The sequence below is a fragment of the Osmerus mordax genome, chromosome 8 (assembly GCF_038355195.1).
Source record: "Osmerus mordax isolate fOsmMor3 chromosome 8, fOsmMor3.pri, whole genome shotgun sequence".
NCBI classification, from domain to species: domain Eukaryota; kingdom Metazoa; phylum Chordata; class Actinopteri; order Osmeriformes; family Osmeridae; genus Osmerus; species Osmerus mordax.
Window position 1 is genome coordinate 13,499,817 of NC_090057.1, and position 20,633 is coordinate 13,520,449.

At 51.3% G+C, this 20,633-nt stretch overlaps 1 protein-coding gene across 1 annotated transcript in view; it reads right to left on the bottom strand.

The window, feature by feature from the left end:
* Positions 1-288: 288 nt before the first annotated feature.
* LOC136947159 (afadin-like) overlaps positions 289-20,633 on the bottom strand; it is a gene marked incomplete at its 5' end in the record, with an annotated part of 32,594 nt that continues 12,249 nt past the window's right edge. Inside the window, 14 exon segments of the mRNA XM_067241045.1 lie at positions 289-2,025; positions 2,155-2,239; positions 5,339-5,513; positions 5,515-5,667; positions 6,720-6,854; positions 8,802-8,981; positions 9,566-9,695; positions 9,915-10,825; positions 11,961-12,155; positions 13,088-13,179; positions 14,640-14,837; positions 15,136-15,254; positions 15,953-16,026; positions 16,311-16,376. Of these exon segments, the coding sequence (XP_067097146.1) occupies positions 1,866-2,025; positions 2,155-2,239; positions 5,339-5,513; positions 5,515-5,667; positions 6,720-6,854; positions 8,802-8,981; positions 9,566-9,695; positions 9,915-10,825; positions 11,961-12,155; positions 13,088-13,179; positions 14,640-14,837; positions 15,136-15,254; positions 15,953-16,026; positions 16,311-16,376 (2,673 nt within the window).

Here is a 20,633-nt window from a genome sequence, read left to right on the forward strand (position 1 = left end):
AGTGAAATGACAAGCATGCACTGCTTGTGCTTTCAATAACCATCTTAGCATTTTTAAATCTGTATAAATGGTTTCTGGTCCACTGATAGTGTAATTGTGAATAATGGAATTGTTTCTGGTCCTTAAGATCAGAGCTCAATCCCAAGCACCTGCCATTTAAAGTTTGATCAAATCGTATGACAGGAAATACATCATGAAACCCCATCCCTGTAAATACAAACTCCTACAATGAAAATGTAAACCACAAATGTTTTAACCTTTTATACAAAACTGTACCAAGTCCCAGCATGTTGTAAAATCTGTATTTATTAATGATTTACAAAAGGCTAACATGAACCCATTGAAATGATTCAGTTTGTAACCTAAAAGGTGGTGGGAACACAAGTGTGTACACATCAGGTAATACCTTGAGAGCAGAGAACAGAAGCTATTGACTGTAGTCCTATCAGTAAGAGTCTGGTCCACACTCTCCTGGAAGAAAGAATATTTACACACAAAATGGAGTCACGCAGACAGAGAGGAGATGCAAGTGATCCAGGTTCATGACAAACACACCAGATCATTGATAAAGAACAGTTATTACAGTTATTTTACCTTACAGTATAGGTCCCAAATCTAAGTTCTTTATTATAATCATTTATACATTGTAGATAATTGAACAGAATCTGCGCAAGACATTTAGATAAGGTTCAAAATAAATACCTGCAATTCACGTGAAGATTCTTCCGTAATTAAAATTTTATTTATAATTTGAACTGAGATTGAAGTAATCTCCTCTTATTAACAAAGGATGTAATTTGTCATCATTCTGGCAAAATGTATACAACCGCTCAAATTTCACACAACTCTGCAAAATGACTATTCATTTCTTCAAACAAAGAAAACCAGTACTAAAAGTTAGAGGATGGGCGTAGGGTGGGGGTAGAAAACATTATAAAACTGATGAGCCCGCTCCAGACTGCTGACATGTAGAGGGGTGAGGGTGGAGGGTCTGGGTGTCAGTGAGCTCCTACAACACGCGTGTATAAAATGTGCTGCTGGAGGCAGTAGCTCTGGGCAGTCTGGTCCATCATCTCTGACCTGGGGCGCTCTGAAGATCAAACTGTGGCCTAAGAAGCTGCTACTAACAGCAGCAGAAAGTGAAAACCAGAGATTTATTTACAAGGTGAGTGTGCACTTAGGAAGATCCACCAGGACTCAGTAAACCAGTTTATACAGGAGGAAGTGATGTCATAGAACCTTCTAGAGTTAACACCCCCCACACTCTCTAAGGAATGAAGAAACAGTGTATGGCAAACCAGAATGGACAAAATTACTCATCAATCACCGAGAATCGTCAGAAAAAGTTAACTAAAAAAAGATTGGTCTGGTACACTTGGGCATTTATTTAAACAAGAAGAAATTAAAAGTGAAAATATGTAATGCAGAAAAGAGCATAAAATAACACCATAAAATAGTCCACATTACAGTAAGCTATTTAAAAAAATTTAAATGAGCAAAAATCTTATCCCGAACCCAAGAGCCATTTTACAAACAAAAATATATCCCCCTTCATTGTAATGTCAAATTTGTCTCACTAGAAGAAATTAAAACATTTTTACATTGCTTCATCATAATATATCTTTGATAGTTTAAAGAGGGAAAATTTAAGCCATAGAGGTCTCTCCTATTGCCACGATACATCAAAATTGTATGTAAAGGGTCCAGTTATTCAAGAATATAAAAAAAAAGAATGCACACGCACAGATGAGACCGGTTAGTGAAGAAGAACGTCAGGTTTCTCCATCCTGTCACTCGAGAGGGGGAGAGGGAAGGTGATGGGGGTTTCTAGGCCCTCTGGCTCTTCCTCCGGAGGGGTCCGATCTCTACTGTTTGGTGTTGAGTTCGTTCTCCAGCTCCATAAGTTTGCGTGAAGCCTTGACCTTGTTGGAGATCTCCTTGCCCTGGGAGAAGAGCCGCTGGCGCTCCTTAAAGGTCAGGCTCTCCGGAGCTCCGCCAGGGTTAGCGTTCTCCTGCTCCTGACCACTGGAATGACCAAAAAACACACACTAACCATCACCAGAGGGCCAACAAACTACAGATAACCCACAACGCCAAAAGCCAGAAGAGAGGAGGAGGACAGACAGACAGACAAAAATAAACGTCAGGCCGCACCTTTTCGTCCATTTCTCCCGCGGGTCTTTGTAGAGCTCTCCCGCTCCTACAACTCCTGCTGGGTTTCCAGTGTATGAGTTAAATCCTGCAATCGCGCCACGGTCAGGAGAGACAGTTAGATGGGCATCACAGCAGGTGAGGACTAGCAACAGCTACAGCACCAGAAAGCTGCTGGGTCACTCAAGGTTACCACCAATTCCCACAGCTTCCCATTAAAAACGGGCTCAGACTCTACTATTTAGGATTAGGTCAGCATGTCCTGTCTAAATGGCATCACTGAGCCAGTTCGGGACAGCCCCGACTTGACCCTCGATCGTACCCAGCAGCTTTGAGGCAACATCCCAGAACGTTCTACACCCCGAGTGTTCCCACAGAGAGGATACGAGCGTTAGGTAGGCAGGAGCCAGAGCGTGGGCGAGTTGAGCAGTGCGAGTTAGAAGCGTTCAACCGAAAAAAAGCAGCAGGCTGTGGAACTAGAGAGAGCGGGGGAGGGGGTCACAGGACGAGGTCAACCGCCCTGTCGTCTGACCCTTGACCCTAGGTGGTGACCTCCACCTGTGACACACCGTGTTCATCGTTGGGCTCACCGGTCCCTGTGTCAGTCACAACCTGTACCACACCAGACAAGTATAGACAAAATCCAGCCAGGATAGACCAGGTTAGCAAGGTTAGACAAGGCCTAGCTGGGCTAGCATGTGAGCCGCATGGCATCTCTGGTCGTACATAGACATTCTAACAGCTGTCCATCCTCTGGTTGTGCTCCAGCCCAGTTTGAGGGACGGAAGCACAACCAGAGCCCAGACACATGTCGGCTCACGATGAGGGAGAGGTCGTGGTAGACGCTGACACAAGGACGAGCGAGAACCCTGTCAGGGTTCTACTGGCAGGGTCAGCGCTCTCTGGAACCAGGCACTAGTCTACACTTCCACTGGTTAGACTGACCCCAGTGACCTCTAACAGGAACCAGCCACTTTCTCAGACATAACAGACTACATGGGGGTCTGGTGTTCTCTCAGATGAGAATATAATAGTGACTAGCTGTCTCATTGGCTGGAGCCAGACAAGCCTGGTCCTATCAGAGAGCTGCGTTGACCCGACAGTGCCAGTAGAGTCACCTGAAGGTGATGTAACAAGGTTAGAAGCCAGGGAGGCTGGGGATCCAGGTGCCGATTGGTCACCTGAACCACCGAAGAGCCTTCTGGGAATGTTAAACTGCGTAAGAAGATAAGGCATCATACAGAGTCAGGCAGACAAAGACAATACTCAAGACAACGGCCATACTTGAGACAACTAAAGGCACGGACAGACAGAAACAGACAGTTAAACAAAGCAGTGAGAGAGACAGACAAATCAACAGACGGACAGATCAGGCAGAGACATTGACGGCTACAGCAGAGTGACAGACAGACAAGTCAAGACAACCAGAGAGACAGACAGAGACAGAGAGAGAGAGAGAAAGAGAGCAGATAAAGGAGCTAAAGCTTAGCCAAGGCAGTTAAAGCAATGGATATCAGGCTGACTGACAAGCCGTTCGGCAGTGCTTTGCGTAGTGAGGGTCGGGAGGGGGGTGCAGAATAAATGAATACAAAATTATGGTGATGTGACTGGGGAAGGGGTGGTGGGGAAGGGAGGGTGGGGGGGCAGGGTTAGTGATTATTCCCTCAAACGTTGAGCGATGGAATGCAACACCTGCTCCCAGTAGGCCCAGACAACATCATTCATACTGGGGTGTCTCTGTGGGTATGTGTGCGTGGGAGTGTGTGTGTGTGTTACATGCAGGCAGTCAGTCACGTGGCCTGTGGTACAGGGCAGTGTTAGGTTGTGTTGCATTGCGAGCGCCCTCTGGTCTATGGCTGTGTCAAGCATCCACTGGGTCCCAGTATAGATCCTCTAGACTTCTAAGGCTGTGGACCTAACTATTCTCTCTGGGGAGCATGTGGTCAGCCATAGCAGACTCAACGATGCCTCGACACTAGGAATTGGGAAGTGAACTTAACACACTTTCCAGTTTGCTAGACACGTTCATAAATCTCTCTCAGTGAGGTTGCTGAACATGAAGTTGCAATACTTGACAAATAATCTCTTGGCAAAGCATCTGAAATGCCTCATAGGATTGAAATGTGCAAGATTGATAATAATTGAGTTCTATCACTGTCCAGCAGAGGGTGCTATAAACTTCATCGTAGACAGCATGAGATGGTCTGTACCTATCAAGTGTTGAGGACCCAGACAGACCTAACAGCCACTAACCAGTAGGGGGCGCCCCTCAACAGATCCGCTACCCAGAATGCCAAGAGTGTATGAGTGGGAGGGGGCGTGGCAGAGGAGGTGCTCCTCGATGATTGGTTCGTCGTCTGTATGAAGCCAGTGTGTCCCTCCTTAAGCCAACCAACCGGCAAGCAGGGCCAGAGGCCGCAGGGTGGGGGGAGGGGGCGGGACGGCGGGCGACCACACCCCCAGACAGCACAACCAAACACACACGGAGGCGGACCAGCTACAACACCAACAGTACTATGATTGGTTCTTGGGCCGTAGCGCACAGCGAATCACAGGTCTTTATCGATTGCTTTTACTCCGCTAGGGTGATTTCGTTGGAGGCAGAGGGGACGGGGTGAACGAACGGACAAATATAAACGAGACAAAAATGGAAAATGGAAATTAAAACGGAATCTGATTTGCTAGAAGAGGGAGAATTTCTAAAACGATCGAACTAGAAGGGAAACGGATGAAAAATGGGAGGAGTCAAATTTCGACTTGATTGACGGACAGAGTATTGAACTAATGGAACATACACAAAAGGAGAGAGAGAAAACGACAAAAGAGAGCGAGAGAGAGAGAAAAGGAGGAACAACGAAGGCAGAAAGCCTCCCTACTGAAAAAAAAAAAAAACGAAAATGACAACATGAACGAGAGGAGGAACAAATGAAATGAATGAAAGGGAGGGGGGGAGGGGTGGAGCGAGACATGCGCCCCTCTCCGCTCCCGCTCCGTGCGTCTCTACCTTTGGGGGCGTAGCCGGGTTTGGCGGGGATAGGGGGGGTGTGGCCAGTACTGTTGGCATTGAACGAGCTGGACAGGAAGATCCCGTCCGAGACTGGGCGGGGCTTGCGCGCAGTGGGCGGCGGCTTGCGAGCGGGCGGGAGGTCGCCGTACGACTTCCTTGTGGCGGCCATCTTAACCTGACCTGCTAGGCCCATCCCCGCGGCAACCCCCGTTGCGGAATCTTCCTCCTCCTCCTCTTCCTCTTCGCCCCCGTAGGAGACAAACTTGGCGGTGTACAGGGTGTCGGGGGAGACCACCTGCGTTTTGAGGTAGGAGGTGTTCCTCTGGGGCGGGGGGGGGCGGGGGCTGGGACAGGGGGGTGTTAGTGGGGGAGGGGAGCTGGTAGTCCTGGGGGAGGGGTGGCCGGTACAGACCCGGCTCGTCTGGCGTCAGCAGCCGGCGCTCCGCCTCCTCGTGCTGTCTCCGACGCCCCGCCTCCAGGCGGGTGTAATACTCCTCCTCCTGCCTCCTCTACGGGGGGGGGGGGAGAATCGGCCTGTTAGAATGCCTACAATTGGCTGACACCTGAGTTTCTGGGCCTGCTCTCATTGGGCTCGCAATGCCTGACTGGATTAAACTACGGGCGTGGCTGCCTTGTGGCCTGATGAGCCATCCTCCACCCTGGAAGTGTGTGTGTGTGTGTGTGTGAGTGTGAGTGTGAGAGAGAGATAGAGAGAGAGAGAGAGAGAGAGAGAGAGAGAGAGAGAGAGAGAGAGAACCTTAAGGGCAGACTGCTTTGTGTCTGTGGGTGTGTAACACTTCTACAGGTGTCTAGAGAGAGGGGGCTGTCCAGGCCTGCTTCTCTAGGGGGGTTCTGGGGCTGCTGCTGGTGCTCTGGCTAGGCTCCGAGGGTCTGCAGGACAGAGGGCTCCTCCAGGGCGGGGGACCTCTCTCTTCAGGACCGGCCTGGGCTGGCCCTGGGATTAGAGTGTGCTGGCGGAGTAGGGGGGAGGGGGGTCTTGAGGGGTGTATGATGAGAGGGTGGTTGGGCTAAGGGAGGGTCACAGATGGTGTGTGTGTGTGTGTGTGTGTGTGCATGGTAGGGTGGGGACAGGGAGGCATTCCGACAGCATTCTGAAGCAATGCCGGATGGGATGAGGATGACCTTCCCAACAAACTGAAGATTCCGTAAATAAATGAACGAAAACCTGACACTGACGACAACAACAATAACCATAACAACAACAACAACTGTGACAAAATGGGAGTCCCATGCTTTAAATGGGGGTGTTGGGGGTCCATAACAAACATACATCACCATAACAAAGGGAGGGTGGGGGGTCATGATAACATGCAGTTGGACATCATCTTCAAGGTCATTGTAATGGTTATCAGCATCATCAACATTATCATCATCAATCAGGTTATGAGTGGTTTGACAGCTGCCTGACAGCGACAGCGTAAGACAGCCATCACTGTAGGCCTCACACACACACTCCCCATGACATGACAGGTGAGTGTGTGAGTGAGCGTGTGTGCGAGTGAGCGTGTGTGCGTGTGTGTGTGAGTGCGAGTGTGTGTACCTTCTCGTCCGTCTCCCGTCTGACCCGCTCCTCCTCCCTCCACCTCCTCTCCTCCTCCTGCTTGGAGCGCTCCTCGGCCTCGCGCTGACGCAGCTCCTCCAGCTGCTGCTTACGCCGCCTCTCCTCGTCCTGCAACTGTGGTCGCACACACACACACGCACACATAGGCATGCATGCACAAACACACCACACAGATGCACATACACACCACACACACACACATTATATTTAGTACCACACTGCCATACTGTAGTGAACCTAAACATTCTATAAGTTGGTAGCTTGATAGACAATTTGAGCCTTTGAACCCTGAACTAGACCTCGTCTCTGGTTACTTTAGGCGCACTTGATTTATGCCACCAAGGCAGACGGAGCTAGTCACTTTACTCAAGTCCACCCGAGTTGGACAGGCAATAAAACATAATGAGACACAAACACTGAAGTCCGGCACAGTGGAACACAGTAGAACACAGATGTCCAGCACAGTAGAACACAGATGTCCAGCACAGTAGAACACAGCCATGCTAGCCAGGCTGTCCATCAACCACCACACACAGCCAAGATGAGAGGAAGAGATGGATGGATGGATGGTCACCACAGCACCACGATGAACCCCTCATGCAGGCAACGCCCCCTTCGGCAGAGGAGGGAGGTGGCAGTGAAGCATGCACAGGCCCCTCCCTCTCCATGCATAGGCCCCACCCCCCCTTCCCACAGCCCAGAGCCACGCCTCTGCCTGCCCTGAAACAGCCCTGCTGCTGGGGGGACTCTGGGACGCTGCTTCCTCTGGTGGAGGGGGTGGGGCGGACATGTGAATGAAGACGTTCCACAGCAGCAGAGTTTCCACCACAGACAGACAGACCTAACAGCCAACCAGCATCAAGCACCCCAGGATAGCCCACGCCCCCGCACTCCCTTCATCCCAACAGCCCTTTCAACCCCAGTGACTGGCTGCTCCCAGCTCTGCACCCCCCCCCCCCCCCCCCCCCCATCACACACACCCAGATGAGAGGCGCAGTCCCAACCCCCAGGTTAGATGGAGGGTAGAGAGGAGGGGGTGGTGAGTATGAGCAAACAGGTTACACGGGTGGAGCCAAAACAGGAAGTAGACAGGAAGTAGTGGAGGGGGAAGAGTTACGTGTGTGTTAAGAAGAAGAACGTACCAAGTCTAGAACAGAGATAGCTGCTGGCACAGCAGTCTGCTGCTGGAGAAGAAACCAAACAGAGTGAAAAACAGAGAGGAGGAGGAGGGAGGAGAGTGAGGGAGGGAGTAAATAAAGAGAAATCAAAACAGGAGGAGGGAGGGAGGAAGAAGGGAGGAAAGGAGGGGTCAGAGAGAAGATAAAAGTGAAAACATTGCTGTGGTTTAAAACGGCAGTGAAGTGTTGCCACAGGAACATTCCCTCCGTCAGTGTGGCTTTGATTAACGTCAGTGAGTCGCCCCGCCCCGTCCTGGCATAGCTCCTCGGGTGGAGCCAGCCCCAGCCCCTCCTCAGAGCTCCGGATGAAGCAATGTCCGTCTTTCTCCCATTAGACATACATACATACACACACACACAGAGAGAGAATAATACCCCCCACACACACACACAAACACACGCACCCTCCCTCCCTCCCTCCCCTGGGCATGAGCCGGGCCTGGCCACAACAATGCGTGGTAAGGCCAGCTACTTCCTCTGTTGACGGTGTCAGAGCGGCCAGCCGAGAGGCCCCACTCTGGGAGGAGAGCCCGGGTAGCAGGAGGGCGTGGCAGGGAGACTGGCTCTCACACAACCACACTCCCTGCGGAATGGACCAATCGTGAAGGTTTCACCCTCGCCCCCCCACCTACGCGGCCAACCAGGCATCAGCAGCTTAGCAGCATGGCAAAGCGATGAGGTAAAGCAATGTAGCAGCCAGCCAGACGCAGCCCAGTCAGAGTGCCAGTCAGAACGCTCGAGGGTCGTAGCATTTGCGAGGGTGACGGCACCGGATTCCTCTCTCCTGTAAACACCCAGCCTTGCGGCTACCTTGTGGACACACAGTACCGTACTAGCCCTACCTCCCAACCCCAACCCCACACCCCCCAGCCCCCGGCCTTACCCGTGCCCTCTTCTCAGCCTCCAGCCTCTGCATGATCATCATGGTGTCCACGTCCTCGTCGTCCTCCTCCTCTTCGTCCTCGTCGCTCTGCTTGGACTCCTGCAGACGCTTCTGGAACTGCCACTCCAGCATCAGCTTCCTCAGGCGGTCGCTCTCCTCCGCTGTGCGCTCCGGCTTGGCCTGGACACACACACACACACAACCAGGGGTCAGGGTCGGCAAGCGCTGGGGGAAACCACTTTGTGCATCTGTTAGGCGCTGGTCTACTCTGCGGTGTCTACTCTCCTCTATTCTGTGTCTACTCTAGAGCGCAACCGATAAAGGATTTTTAAGGCCGATACCAATAAAAATATTTGCTATTTAAAAAATCCGATATATATATATATATTTTAAAAAACAACAACATAAAAACATCCATAACTGCGTAACAAAACATAAACAGATTTCCCTAACACTCTGCCCGACTCTGACTGGATCAGCTGGTTGTAGGGTTTGTGGCGTTCTACAACGTGCCAACAGGGACGTTGTAGAATGACCTCTGGTGGACAAACTATGCAACGCCAATACTCCTAACATGGTTGAAGGGTGTTTTGTCAGTAATTCTTTCTTTTTTTAATCAATATTCATTTATCGGACATTATAAATGCCGATACCGATAGTTTGGAAAATGCCTAATATCGGCCGATAATATCGGCTGGCCGATATATCGGTCGGGCTCTAGTCTACTCTACTGTATATGCACTTTACTGGGAATCTACTCCTACCTGTAGATCCTGGATCTCCTTGTCCAGCAGGTCTACTATGTGGAGCTGCTGTTGTTTCTCCAGCTTCTCCCTGGCGTCTCTCTTCCAGGGGTCGGGTGACAGGCTGTCGCTGGACGACAGCTCCTCCTTGCTGTGGAGGGGGGCGGAGAGGAGAGGGGGGGGGGTCAGTCACCTGGCTGGCTCCCGAGTGCCATCACAAACATCTCACAGAGAACAAAGAACCATCGCTGACACCACACTACAATGACGGCACGTCCTCTGCCGTCCGCTAACTGGAGCGGCGTTCAGGGATTCAAACTAGCCATCCGGATGCCCCACCAACTGTGGTTTGGTTCCGAACTCCGCCCACCTGATGGTGATGTACTGGAGGTCTCGTCTCTCGATGGTGCGTGGCTGCTGCTGGGGGAGGAGCTCCCTGATCACCGTGTCCTGGGGGGGGCCGGGAGCCACGGCCGTGCGGGGCAGGCTGGATACTTTTTCCGCCGGCCTGGGGGGCTGGGGGGGGAGGTAGGGCTGGGGCTGGGGAGGCAGGTAGGCCTGGGGCTGGGGGGGCAGGTAGGCCTGGGGCATGGAGGGGGGCGGGCCTTGGTGCTGCGGCGGGGGCTGGCTGGCGTTGTTGTTGTTCAGGGGCACGGCGGGGTTGCGGATCTGGCCCAGCTTCCTCTCCTGCTCCCTCCTCTTCCTCTCCCTCTCGTCCTCCAGCCGGGCCTTCTCCTTCTCGTACCAGCGCTGCTGCTCCTCCCGCTTCCTGCGCTCGGCCGCCAGGGCCGCCTGGGACGGGCCCGCGGACGGAGGCGGGGGCGGGGGGAGGTCGGGCTGGGCCTCGAAGTCCGGATAGTGGACAGGGGGAGGAGGCGGCGGGGGAGGGGGTAGGTCGGAGCGCGAGGGCTGGGGGGCGGCGGGTCCGGGGTGGGGGGCGTTGGGGGTCTTCCAGCGGCCGGGGCCACTCTTGTGGTTGCCGGGGGTCTTGGAGGAGGAGGAGTAGTTGAGGTGCTCCTGGCTGGAGGTGGACGACTCCACCGACGACGACACCTGACCGTGGTTGCCGTGGTTCCCCCAGTGGTCGCCGCCCCCTCGCTGGAATTCAGCCTCTCTCTGGAACTCTGCCTCCCGTTGAAACTCCGCCTCCCGCTGGAACTCTGCCTCCCGTTGAAACTCCGCCTCCCTGTGGTGCTGCAGGTGCACCAGGTCCTCTGGCCTCAGCCCCCCTGGAGGGGGGTAGCCCCCTCCTTGCAAGTCCTCCTGAGACTGGGCCACTCGCTGGGGAGGGGAGGGCACACAAGCACACAACATTTACATTTAGTCATTTAGCAGACGCTCTTATCCAGAGCGACTTACAGTAAAACAGGGACATTCCCCCGAGGCAAGTAGGGTAAAGTGCCTTGCCCAAGGACACAACGTCAGTTGGCATGACCGGGAATCGAACTTGCAACCTTCGGATTACTAGCCCGATTCCCTCACCGCTCAGCCAACTGACTCCACAACATGCATTTAAAGTAGGGCTGGGAATCGATTAACAAAAAATGATTCACTAATTATTCGCACCATATGCTGTGATTAATCTAAATTAATCGCATTGTTCCCGAGCTCGTTATCATCATGTAAAACAAGTTTACATACATGTACATTAAGTATATTTTAAATTGAACATTTTATGACATCTTGTGAACTGTAAACAGAATCTCCTGGGAACTACAGAATAGTCATTCCCATCAAATATATGCAGCAACTTTATAAACAACAAAGTGTTTAAGTGCACGGTGAATATTTGAAGTTTAAACCCTGAAGGTTATCAAAAATACTGGATCAGCTTAAAACTTCAGGCAAAAGTCCAAAAGAAGTAACGTAGATAGGCAAGGCTGTCTTGTTGCCTCGCTAGTAACGTCAATAATTCCTGGGTGTTTTGCTTTTATATGATAAACTGAAGACAAATTGCTTCTATGCTATTTGAATTTGACTTTGAAAATTGTACAGATCACTTTTGTTTTGTCCAAATTACCATCCGGATACTTTTTAAATGTCAACTTTCCTCCTAAAGCTCCACCATTGTCTTTCTCCATCATGCCAGGGGGACTTGGCTCCGGCACTCACAACAGCCGCCATAACAGGAAGTGGTTAAAACTGAGGCTTATAGTGTTTGTAATAGACGCAAAAAAGGTATTGCGTTAATAGCGCTACATTATTTTGAAAGCGTTAAACATGTCAAATGAATTCCAAAGATTAACGCGTTAAAATTCAGCCCTAATTTAAAGCACAGGGACTAAACACAACCAAGCATCGAGTCATAATGAATTTGGCTTTAATAGAAATTAAGCACAGAGAAAGAAGAGCAACATAAGTCTTCAGAAGCCTAGAAGAGGGCAACAACAGAACTCAGACTCCTCTCTCCTCTGACCTGCATGGCCATGCTGTTGTTGAGGTGCTCCTCCATGGCGGCAGGGTGGCCCCTGTCGTCGGGGCCGTGCCAGTGCTGGCCTGGCCCGGGCCCCACGCGGTCCTGGCTCTTGGAGGCGGGGATGGTGAAGTACTCCCTGGGGTAGGTCTGGGTGGGGATGGGGTAGGCCTCTGGGCGAGGGGGGGAGGGCTCATCCTAGGATTGGGATGGGAGTTGGTAGTGGGGGGGAGGGGGGAGGGGGGGGGGGATTGCAAATTATAATCCAAGGTTATAAATGCTTACAGCTGGGGAGTTTGCCCTCAACAGTGTGTGTGTGTGTGTGTGTGTGTGTTTGTGTGTGTGTGTCTCACACAGAGGGAATAGTAATGTGTGTGCAATCAGGGCAATCACTGGATTTTTCAAAATTTTGCTGATAGGCTAATAGTATGTATAGAATGTCAGTGACAGGTTAATAGTGTTATGTGAATAGCAAGCTGATTAAGACGTTTATAAGATAGAGATCAGTAGAGCCAGCGGTTAGCGAGCTAATTAGATTGCATTATGCATAGTTATGGGCTAATGAGAGCTAGCGGTTAGCGGCTCTCCAACTGATTAGGATGTATTACAGGGAGTAATGAGAAACAGGATAGCGTGACAGTGTTGTTGTGGCCATGTCAGGGATCCCCCGGAACATTCTGTCCTGTCCTGCTAAGTCCTCCACACTGGCTGGTCTTTATACAATGAGCAGACTAGCAGGCCTGCAAGACCTGCCTATTGCAATCCAAGTAACACACTCTTCAATCCAAGAAACACACTCTTCAATCCCAGAAACACACTGTCACAGTGAAACACACTACCACTAGCACACTGGGGATGGGTATAGCTCAGTGGTTAGAGCATTTGACTGCAGATCCAGGTTTGTATCCCCTTCTGTAGGTCCATTGGATACAAGTGTCTAAATGAACCCATAACATTAGCTTCAGTATCAGTATGTGATTCCAGCAGTACCACACTACCATAGGTGTCAGACAGAAGTGAGTGTATTAACAGGCTTGTATGTTGGTGATATCTTCAGGCCTTAGACACACACACAAATGCGACACATTCCACACTGGGGTGATGTGGCGGCGGTTGCCGTGGTTACTCACATCGGCGCAGAGGTTGCCAGTGGAGACGGAGGTGATCTTGGTCCCGGGGCCGCCGGGGTACACAGCCTTGCCAGCAGGACTCTGGCTCTGGTCTGGAACACACAGAGCATGGTGGGTAGGATGGGATAGTGTTGGATAGGATGGGGAGGGTGTTGGGTACGATAGGGATAGTGTTGGGTATGATATATAGAGTTGGGTAAAATAGAGTGTTGGGTATGAGAGAGTGTTGGGTATGATAGAGTGTTGGGTATGGTAGAGAGGGTGTTGGGTATGATAGGGAGAGTGTTGGGTATGATAGGGAGTGTTGGGTATGATAGAGTGTTGGGTATGATAGGGAGAGTGTTGGGTATGATAGGGAGTGTTGGGTATGATAGAATGTTGGGTATGATAGGGAGAGTGTTGGGTATGATAGGGAGAGTGTTGGGTATGATATAGAGTGTTGGGTATAATAGTGTTGTGTATGATAGAGTGTTGGGTATACTAGAGTGTTGGGTATGATAGGGAGCGTGTTGGGTATGATATAGTGTTGTGTATAATAGAGTGTTGGGTATGATAGGGAGAGTGTTGGGTATACTAGAGTGTTGGGTATGAGAGAGTGTTGGGTATGATAGGGAGAGAGTGTTGGGTATAATAGAGAGTGTTGGGTATGATAGAGAGTATTGGGTATGATAGGGAGAGTGTTGGGTATGATATAGAGAGTGTTGGGTATACTAGAGTGTTGGGTATGATAGGGCGCGTGTTGGGTATGATATAGAGTGTTGGGTATGATATAGAGTGTTGGGTATGATAGTGTTGTGTATGATAGAGTGTTGGGTATACTAGAGTGTTGGGTATGATAGGGAGCGTGTTGGGTATGATATAGTGTTGTGTATAATAGAGTGTTGGGTATGATAGGGAGAGTGTTGGGTATACTAGAGTGTTGGGTATGAGAGAGTGTTGGGTATGATAGGGAGAGAGTGTTGGGTATAATAGAGAGTGTTGGGTATGATAGAGAGTATTGGGTATGATAGGGAGAGTGTTGGGTATGATATAGAGTGTTGGGTATACTAGAGTGTTGGGTATGATAGGGCGCGTGTTGGGTATGATATAGAGTGTTGGGTATAATAGAGTGTTGGGTATGATAGGGAGTGTTGGGTATACTAGAGTGTTGGGTATGATATGGAGAGAGTGTTGGGTATAATAGAGAGTGTTGGGTATGATAGGGAGAATGTTGGGTATGATATAGAGAGTGTTGGGTATACTAGAGTGCTGGGTATGATAGGGAGCGTGTTGGGTATGATATAGAGTGTTGGGTATAATAGAGTGTTGGGTATGATATAGTGTTGGGTATGATAGGGAGAGTGTTGGGTATACTAGAGTGTTGGGTATGAGAGAGTGTTGGGTATGATAGGGAGAGAGTGTTGGGTATGACAGAGAGGGTGTTGGGTATAATAGAGAGTGTTGGGTATGATAGAGAGTGTCGGGTATTATAGACAGGGTGTTGGGTATAATAGAGTGTTGGGTATGAGAGAGAGAGAATGTGTTGTGTATGACAGAGAGCGGAGATGCTCACTGGCGACGTTGGGGCTGGAGCGGTGGTCCACCCGGTTCTTCAGCAGCCTCTCCTCGTTGGTCTTCTTTGGTTCAGGGTAGGAGTCCCAGCCCGGCTGGGGGCTCTCAGGGGAGCCGTTCTGGACAGAGTTGTTGTAGAGCTCGAAGCCCTCGCTCTTTGGTCTCAACTTCCCGTTCTTGTCACGCCCTCTGTCCGAGGCTGGAGGGGAGGGGGGGGGGGGGGGGGGGGACCAGGGGTCAGAGGTTAGAGTTAGGCTCTGGTAGAGTAGAGATGATGGAGAATCATCACATTGACACGTCTCTCACGAGATGTTTCCGAGTCCAACACAGCTGCTGGGTTGTGTGGGACACGGACTTTGGTCTGTATTGGTCACGTGACCGCTCAAAGGGGATTGCACGCCACGCGGAAGTCCACACTAATCCTCCCCCCTCCCCCCTGTCTCCCCTGCCCCCATGCATCTGGCCCTGTCCTCTCCTACCCTGGTGTGTCTCCTTACCCCTGGGCATCATAGGAGAGGGCTGGTTGAGCAGCGTGGCCAGGCCGTGGTAGATGGCGCCCTGCTTGGCGACCTCCAGAGTCACCACCGAGCCTGTCCTGGTCATCAGCTCTGCCGCCCTGGTGGAGAGAGAGAGAGAGAGAGGGTGGGGGGTCATTAAAGGAACAGCGTCACAACATCATAGTTGTTTTTGCTTAGGCAGTGGGTTGGTTACTCTTTAGCCAGGCAAGTCCACTGCACCGCAGCTCCCAGAATTCACAGTCCACACAGGGAACATTGTGCTTGTTTCCAAACCGTTCTAAATAAGTCTGTTTGGAAGCTAGAAGAGATGTGGTTTATACACATGTGCACGTATCCGCCCCCTTTCCCGCTTCCCATTCCTCTCTTCCCCCCCCCCCCCCCCTCCACCTCTCGTTCCCCAGCCTGGCCTGCTGTCAGTGTAGCAGGAATTGTAAAGCTGGAACTAGACAGATGGTTGTGATTAAAACGGGCTGGAACACCCTTCCACTAACTGACCCCCCCCTTTCCTCCACCCCTTTAAAAACACACACACACACGCACACACATGCAGACACACACACACACTAGGAATCCTAACTCAGTGATGGGAGCCCAGTCACAGTGGTTAAACAGCAGCTCCTGTCCAGAACAAACACACACACACACAGCAGTATATGACTGGATGAACGAGTGTGAACCAGAGATGACCCTAAGTGGGTGTGGCTGGGCTTCACTTCCATGACTTTAACACTAGAGGGGGAACATTTGGGGTGTTTGTGTTGAGCTGGGTGCTGGGATGGGGTACCGGGCATCTTACCTCTCCTGTGAGAGTCCAACGAGGCTCCTCCCATCAACACTAAGGAGCTGGTCCCCTGCTGCCAGACGGCCGTCCTACACACACACACACACACACACAGACAGAGAGAAAGAGAATTCATTGCAAAACACTGGGTGATGCATAAACAACAACTTTTAAGAAAACCCTTACACTCTAGATGACAGTACATAATGTGGGCTCTTTAAACGCTTATTGCTTTTGACATCAGCCCGTTTGTCATCCCAGTAAAGACACTTTAACTGGATTGTTATTGGCCTGGCGGCACAAAGCGGGTCATTGTAGCGAGCGACCACATGAAGTCACCGTGGTGTCACAGGGTCATGGTGACATCACTCACCATGTCGGCTGCTCCACCCTTCACCACGGACTTGATGTAGATCCCCAGCTTCTCCTGGCCGGCACCCTGCAGGACCACACACACGCACACGCACAGTCATTATACAGTAGCACATTAGTCAGACTGTGAGCTGGGCTATGAGGCTGGAGACACTGCTGGCCAGCTGTCTGTGTCTGTACATCTGTCTGTTGTCTGGCCGCTGCTAGCCAGCACTGGAGGACTGAAGCCTCCTTGTTTGGTCCCAGACAGGCAGTTTGCACACTCACACTTGGGGCATTTGTCACGGCACCAGCAGCTAGCCTTGGAGGCGTCTGGAGAGGACCTGGGAGCTAAATGAGCCTACTGTCCAGGCCGCTGACCGTTCTGACGACAAACAGGAAACCTACTGCTGAAAGGAGAGCAGGGCCAGGGTCCACTTCACCCTCCAGCAGAGCCCAGTCCTGGAGGGGTTTGGACTTTTACCCAGAAACACTGGGCCTTATCGAAGCATTCATCCAGCACACACATCCAGTGCACTTCGTGCGTAAACACGCACGCACGCGCACACACACACACACACACACACACACACGTCCAGCAGTAATATTTGCTTAGGCTCAGGTATGCTTGAGAGGACAAAAAGGGAGAACATGAGTGGGTTCAGGCAGCCCTCCACCAGGGTCATACCACAGACACACACACACACACACACACACACACACGTGAAGTCTGGAATTAGACCCCTTCTCAGGCCAGAACAGACCAGTCTCTCATACAAAGAGAGAGAGAGTTATAGAGCAAGGACGGAAATGAATTGAGAGAAAACCCGACCAGAGAGTTCGAAGAGAGACGTCTGAACACCACCCTCACACAGCCCTCAACCCTGCACCAGCCCACCTGAAACCTTTACCAAGCCCTCACGACACACACACGTCAACATCGGGAGCGCGAGTAGGCCAGGGAGTGTGTGTGCCGACTTCCCAGAACTACAACCACAGCACTTGCTCATCCCGCCACTACAACTACCACAATGCCCTGTGGCCAACTCTCTGATGTTTAGCTACGTTATGTGTGGACTGAGAAGCAAAACAAAGAGAAAGAGTGAGTCTGGGGTGGGGGGGATGAGCGAGGAAAAGCCTAAGTAAGGGAGAGATGGAAAGAGTGAGATGGAGGGAGAGAGAGTGAGGGAACGATGGAGTGAGAAATGAGAGGGTGGAGAGAGACGGAGAAAGCTAGAGAGATGGAGAATGACAAAGAGCTGAAGAGAGGGATACAGAAAAAAGGGGACAGATGGAAAGCTAGAGAGAGAGGGAGACAGACGGAGAGAGAGTGAGACAGACAGAGAGAGAGGGACAGAGAGGAGGGTGGATGGGGAGTACAGCAGCGGAAACAGAAACTCCCTGAGAACAACACCACCTTTCAGTAGTCAGACAGAGAGATCTCTACTGCACTACCAACACACAATCGCGAGGTCGGCGGTTCGATCCTCGACTCCCCCAGGCCATGTGCCAAAGTATCCTTGAGCAAGACTCTGAACCCCAAGTCGCTCCCGATGGGCAGGCCGGCGCCTTGCACGGCCAGTGCTGTTGGTGTATGAGTGCGAGTATGAATGGGTGAATGAGAAGCAAAAAAAGAGCTTTGAGTGCCGCTAAGGTAGAAAAGTCCCATTTACACGCACACGCACACAATACAGTAAACTAGACAAAAGATGCCTATAGATATGATATATGCCTCCTCCAACAAGGGATTCTCTGGCCCGGTTACCTCAGTGAGAACCACGGTACCCAGGAACGCCAACACACACCTGGGAAGAAGCGAGACGGGTTTCCTCTGCCTCAGGTCCGGAGCTCTCCCGTCCAGACGCTGGAGAAGCCAACTGGAGTCTGTGTGTGTGTGTGTGTGTGTGTGTGGTGAAAGGAGTTTGGAGGATTTGACTATCATAATGACTCCTCCTAATGTCACCCGAGACTCCTGGCTTCCTGGACACAACGATCCTCGTCACTGCTTTGTGTGTGTGTGTGTGTGTTTCGGGTGAACGAGGTGTAACGTAAGACGGTGGCAGGGCTCGCTCTGCCCGGAGCGATGCCACCGCGGCCGATACTACAACATCACATCAGGAAACCGGGCTCCTTTCATGCTTCCGACTTAGCTTCCTTAAGAATGAGTCACGGTGCCACACCTCACTGCAAAAGAGAAAGCTTCTCTCTCACACACACACACACACACACACACACACCTTCCTGGCATGAATACATGACCCAGGGCAGGCCTATAAAGCCGTGATAAACCTCCGCCGTGTGTGAAGCGGAGCAGGAGTCAGCGGAGGAGGAAGAGGCCGGCGGGTTTCCTGACCTGAGCTTCCCTGCTAGTTCTGCGTGTCGCTTCCAGAAGCGCTCTGGATGAACTGGGTCGGGTCAGGACTCGACACATACGAGACAATCGCACTGCACACCTCTAAGAGAGACACACACACACACACTCACACACACACCACTTTACATTTGATCTCCAATGCAATGAAGAAGTGAGCAAAGCTGTAAAGTGTGTGTGTGTGTGTGTGTGTGTGGTGAGACTGTTTGAGGAGACAATTACAGGGTGTTAGCAGCTGTAACAGGTCCTTTGAGGTCTTAACAGCAGACTTGGCGTACTGGCGCCCCCACACAAACACACACTAAATGCAAGCAGACCAGAGAGACGCTGCTTCAGCTCTGCTGTGTCTCGGGTCCTGGAAACAGCAAACAAACATGCCTCGTCCGCCACACCCTGTTTACTTCCTGCCCCAACAGGAAGTGCTCTGCGACCCAGCGCCGTGAGGAAATGGAGAGCTGAGGCCGAGACCCTGCGAGTCCCAGAGAACTGTCTGCTCTGTTCCACTGACACTGTGTCTGTGTGTGCGTGCCGCGCGCGTGTGTGTGTGTGTAAGGCACCCTCTGTGCTCCAAACACACTCTTTAGGGTGATTAACTATTCCTTCCTGTGCTAAACCAGGCGCAGCCAGATAGTAGTGCTTTGTCTGTGCTTGAAGACTGGTCTAACAAACACACACACCCACACCCACACGGCTAATCTGGGACCTCACACGTCTCCATGCCTGGCTGTGTCTTCTCCCTGTTCTTCTCCCGTTCTGCTGAGGGGGAACGTTCTGGTTTCTAGAACAACATCTAGCAGCGCCTCGTCTGGTTCACTCAGGCCCGGCTGGATCAGATATCTCCCACACAAGTGTGCGCACGCACGCGCAGACGCACGCACGCGCGTGACAAATACCAGACACGAGTGACGAATTGGCATGTGGGCTCTTATTCGTTCTCACATGCACACTTGATAACAAATCACATTAATACATGGCTGTGACGCTGAGGATCAAAGCGTGCAATATATATTTTCTCACTCGCTAGAGAGAGAGAGAGAGAGTGTCTGCGTGTGTGTGTGTGACACTTGGATGTCTCCTGGGAGTCTGAAGTCGACAGCTAAACACACCCATCATCTCCTGGATTAAGTCCTTCAGCTCCTGTCCTCATCTCCACTAATACCTGTTGTCTGGGTCTAGGGCTGGGGGCTACGAGGCTGGGCTGGAGACAGCGCACACGCACGCGCGCGCGCACACACACACACGGCTGCAGTAATGAAGTCATAAAAACAGTAGTTCACAGAGCTGCACAGGGGAGCTCTCTGGGTCTAACTAAAACCAGATGTGGCATGTCTCTCTCTCTCACACACACTCACACGCACTCACTCACACACTCACACACTCACAGCAGAGGAACAGTGTGTGACATGAAAACCTCCTGTGACCTTTAATTGACATTCCTTTTAGACTACCTTGGTTGTGGATCTCTCTGTCACACACACCGAGACAGACACTCCCACTGTTCCTTGTACAGTCAGACCTGCAGTCGCTTTCTCATGTACACACACAGCATCCATCATGCTCAGTCGGAACAAGAATGAACACTATGTTAGACATGCATCATCATCATCATCGTCCTCCATGCTGACAGCAGGTGACAGCTCTGTACCCAGCACTGACCTTACAGATCAGTCACACCAAGATGGCTGCTCACCTGCACACACACACAGAGACACCTCAGGTTGTTGGAGGCTATGAAAGAAGAAATGCCTTTTGTAGTCAGTGATAAGTATTCTTACACTCTCTCTCTCTCTCTCACACACTCTCACACACACACACACACACACACACACACACACACACACACACACACACACACACACACACACACACACACACACACACACACACACACACACACACACACACACACACACACACACACACACACACACACACACACACACACACACACACACACACACACACACACACACA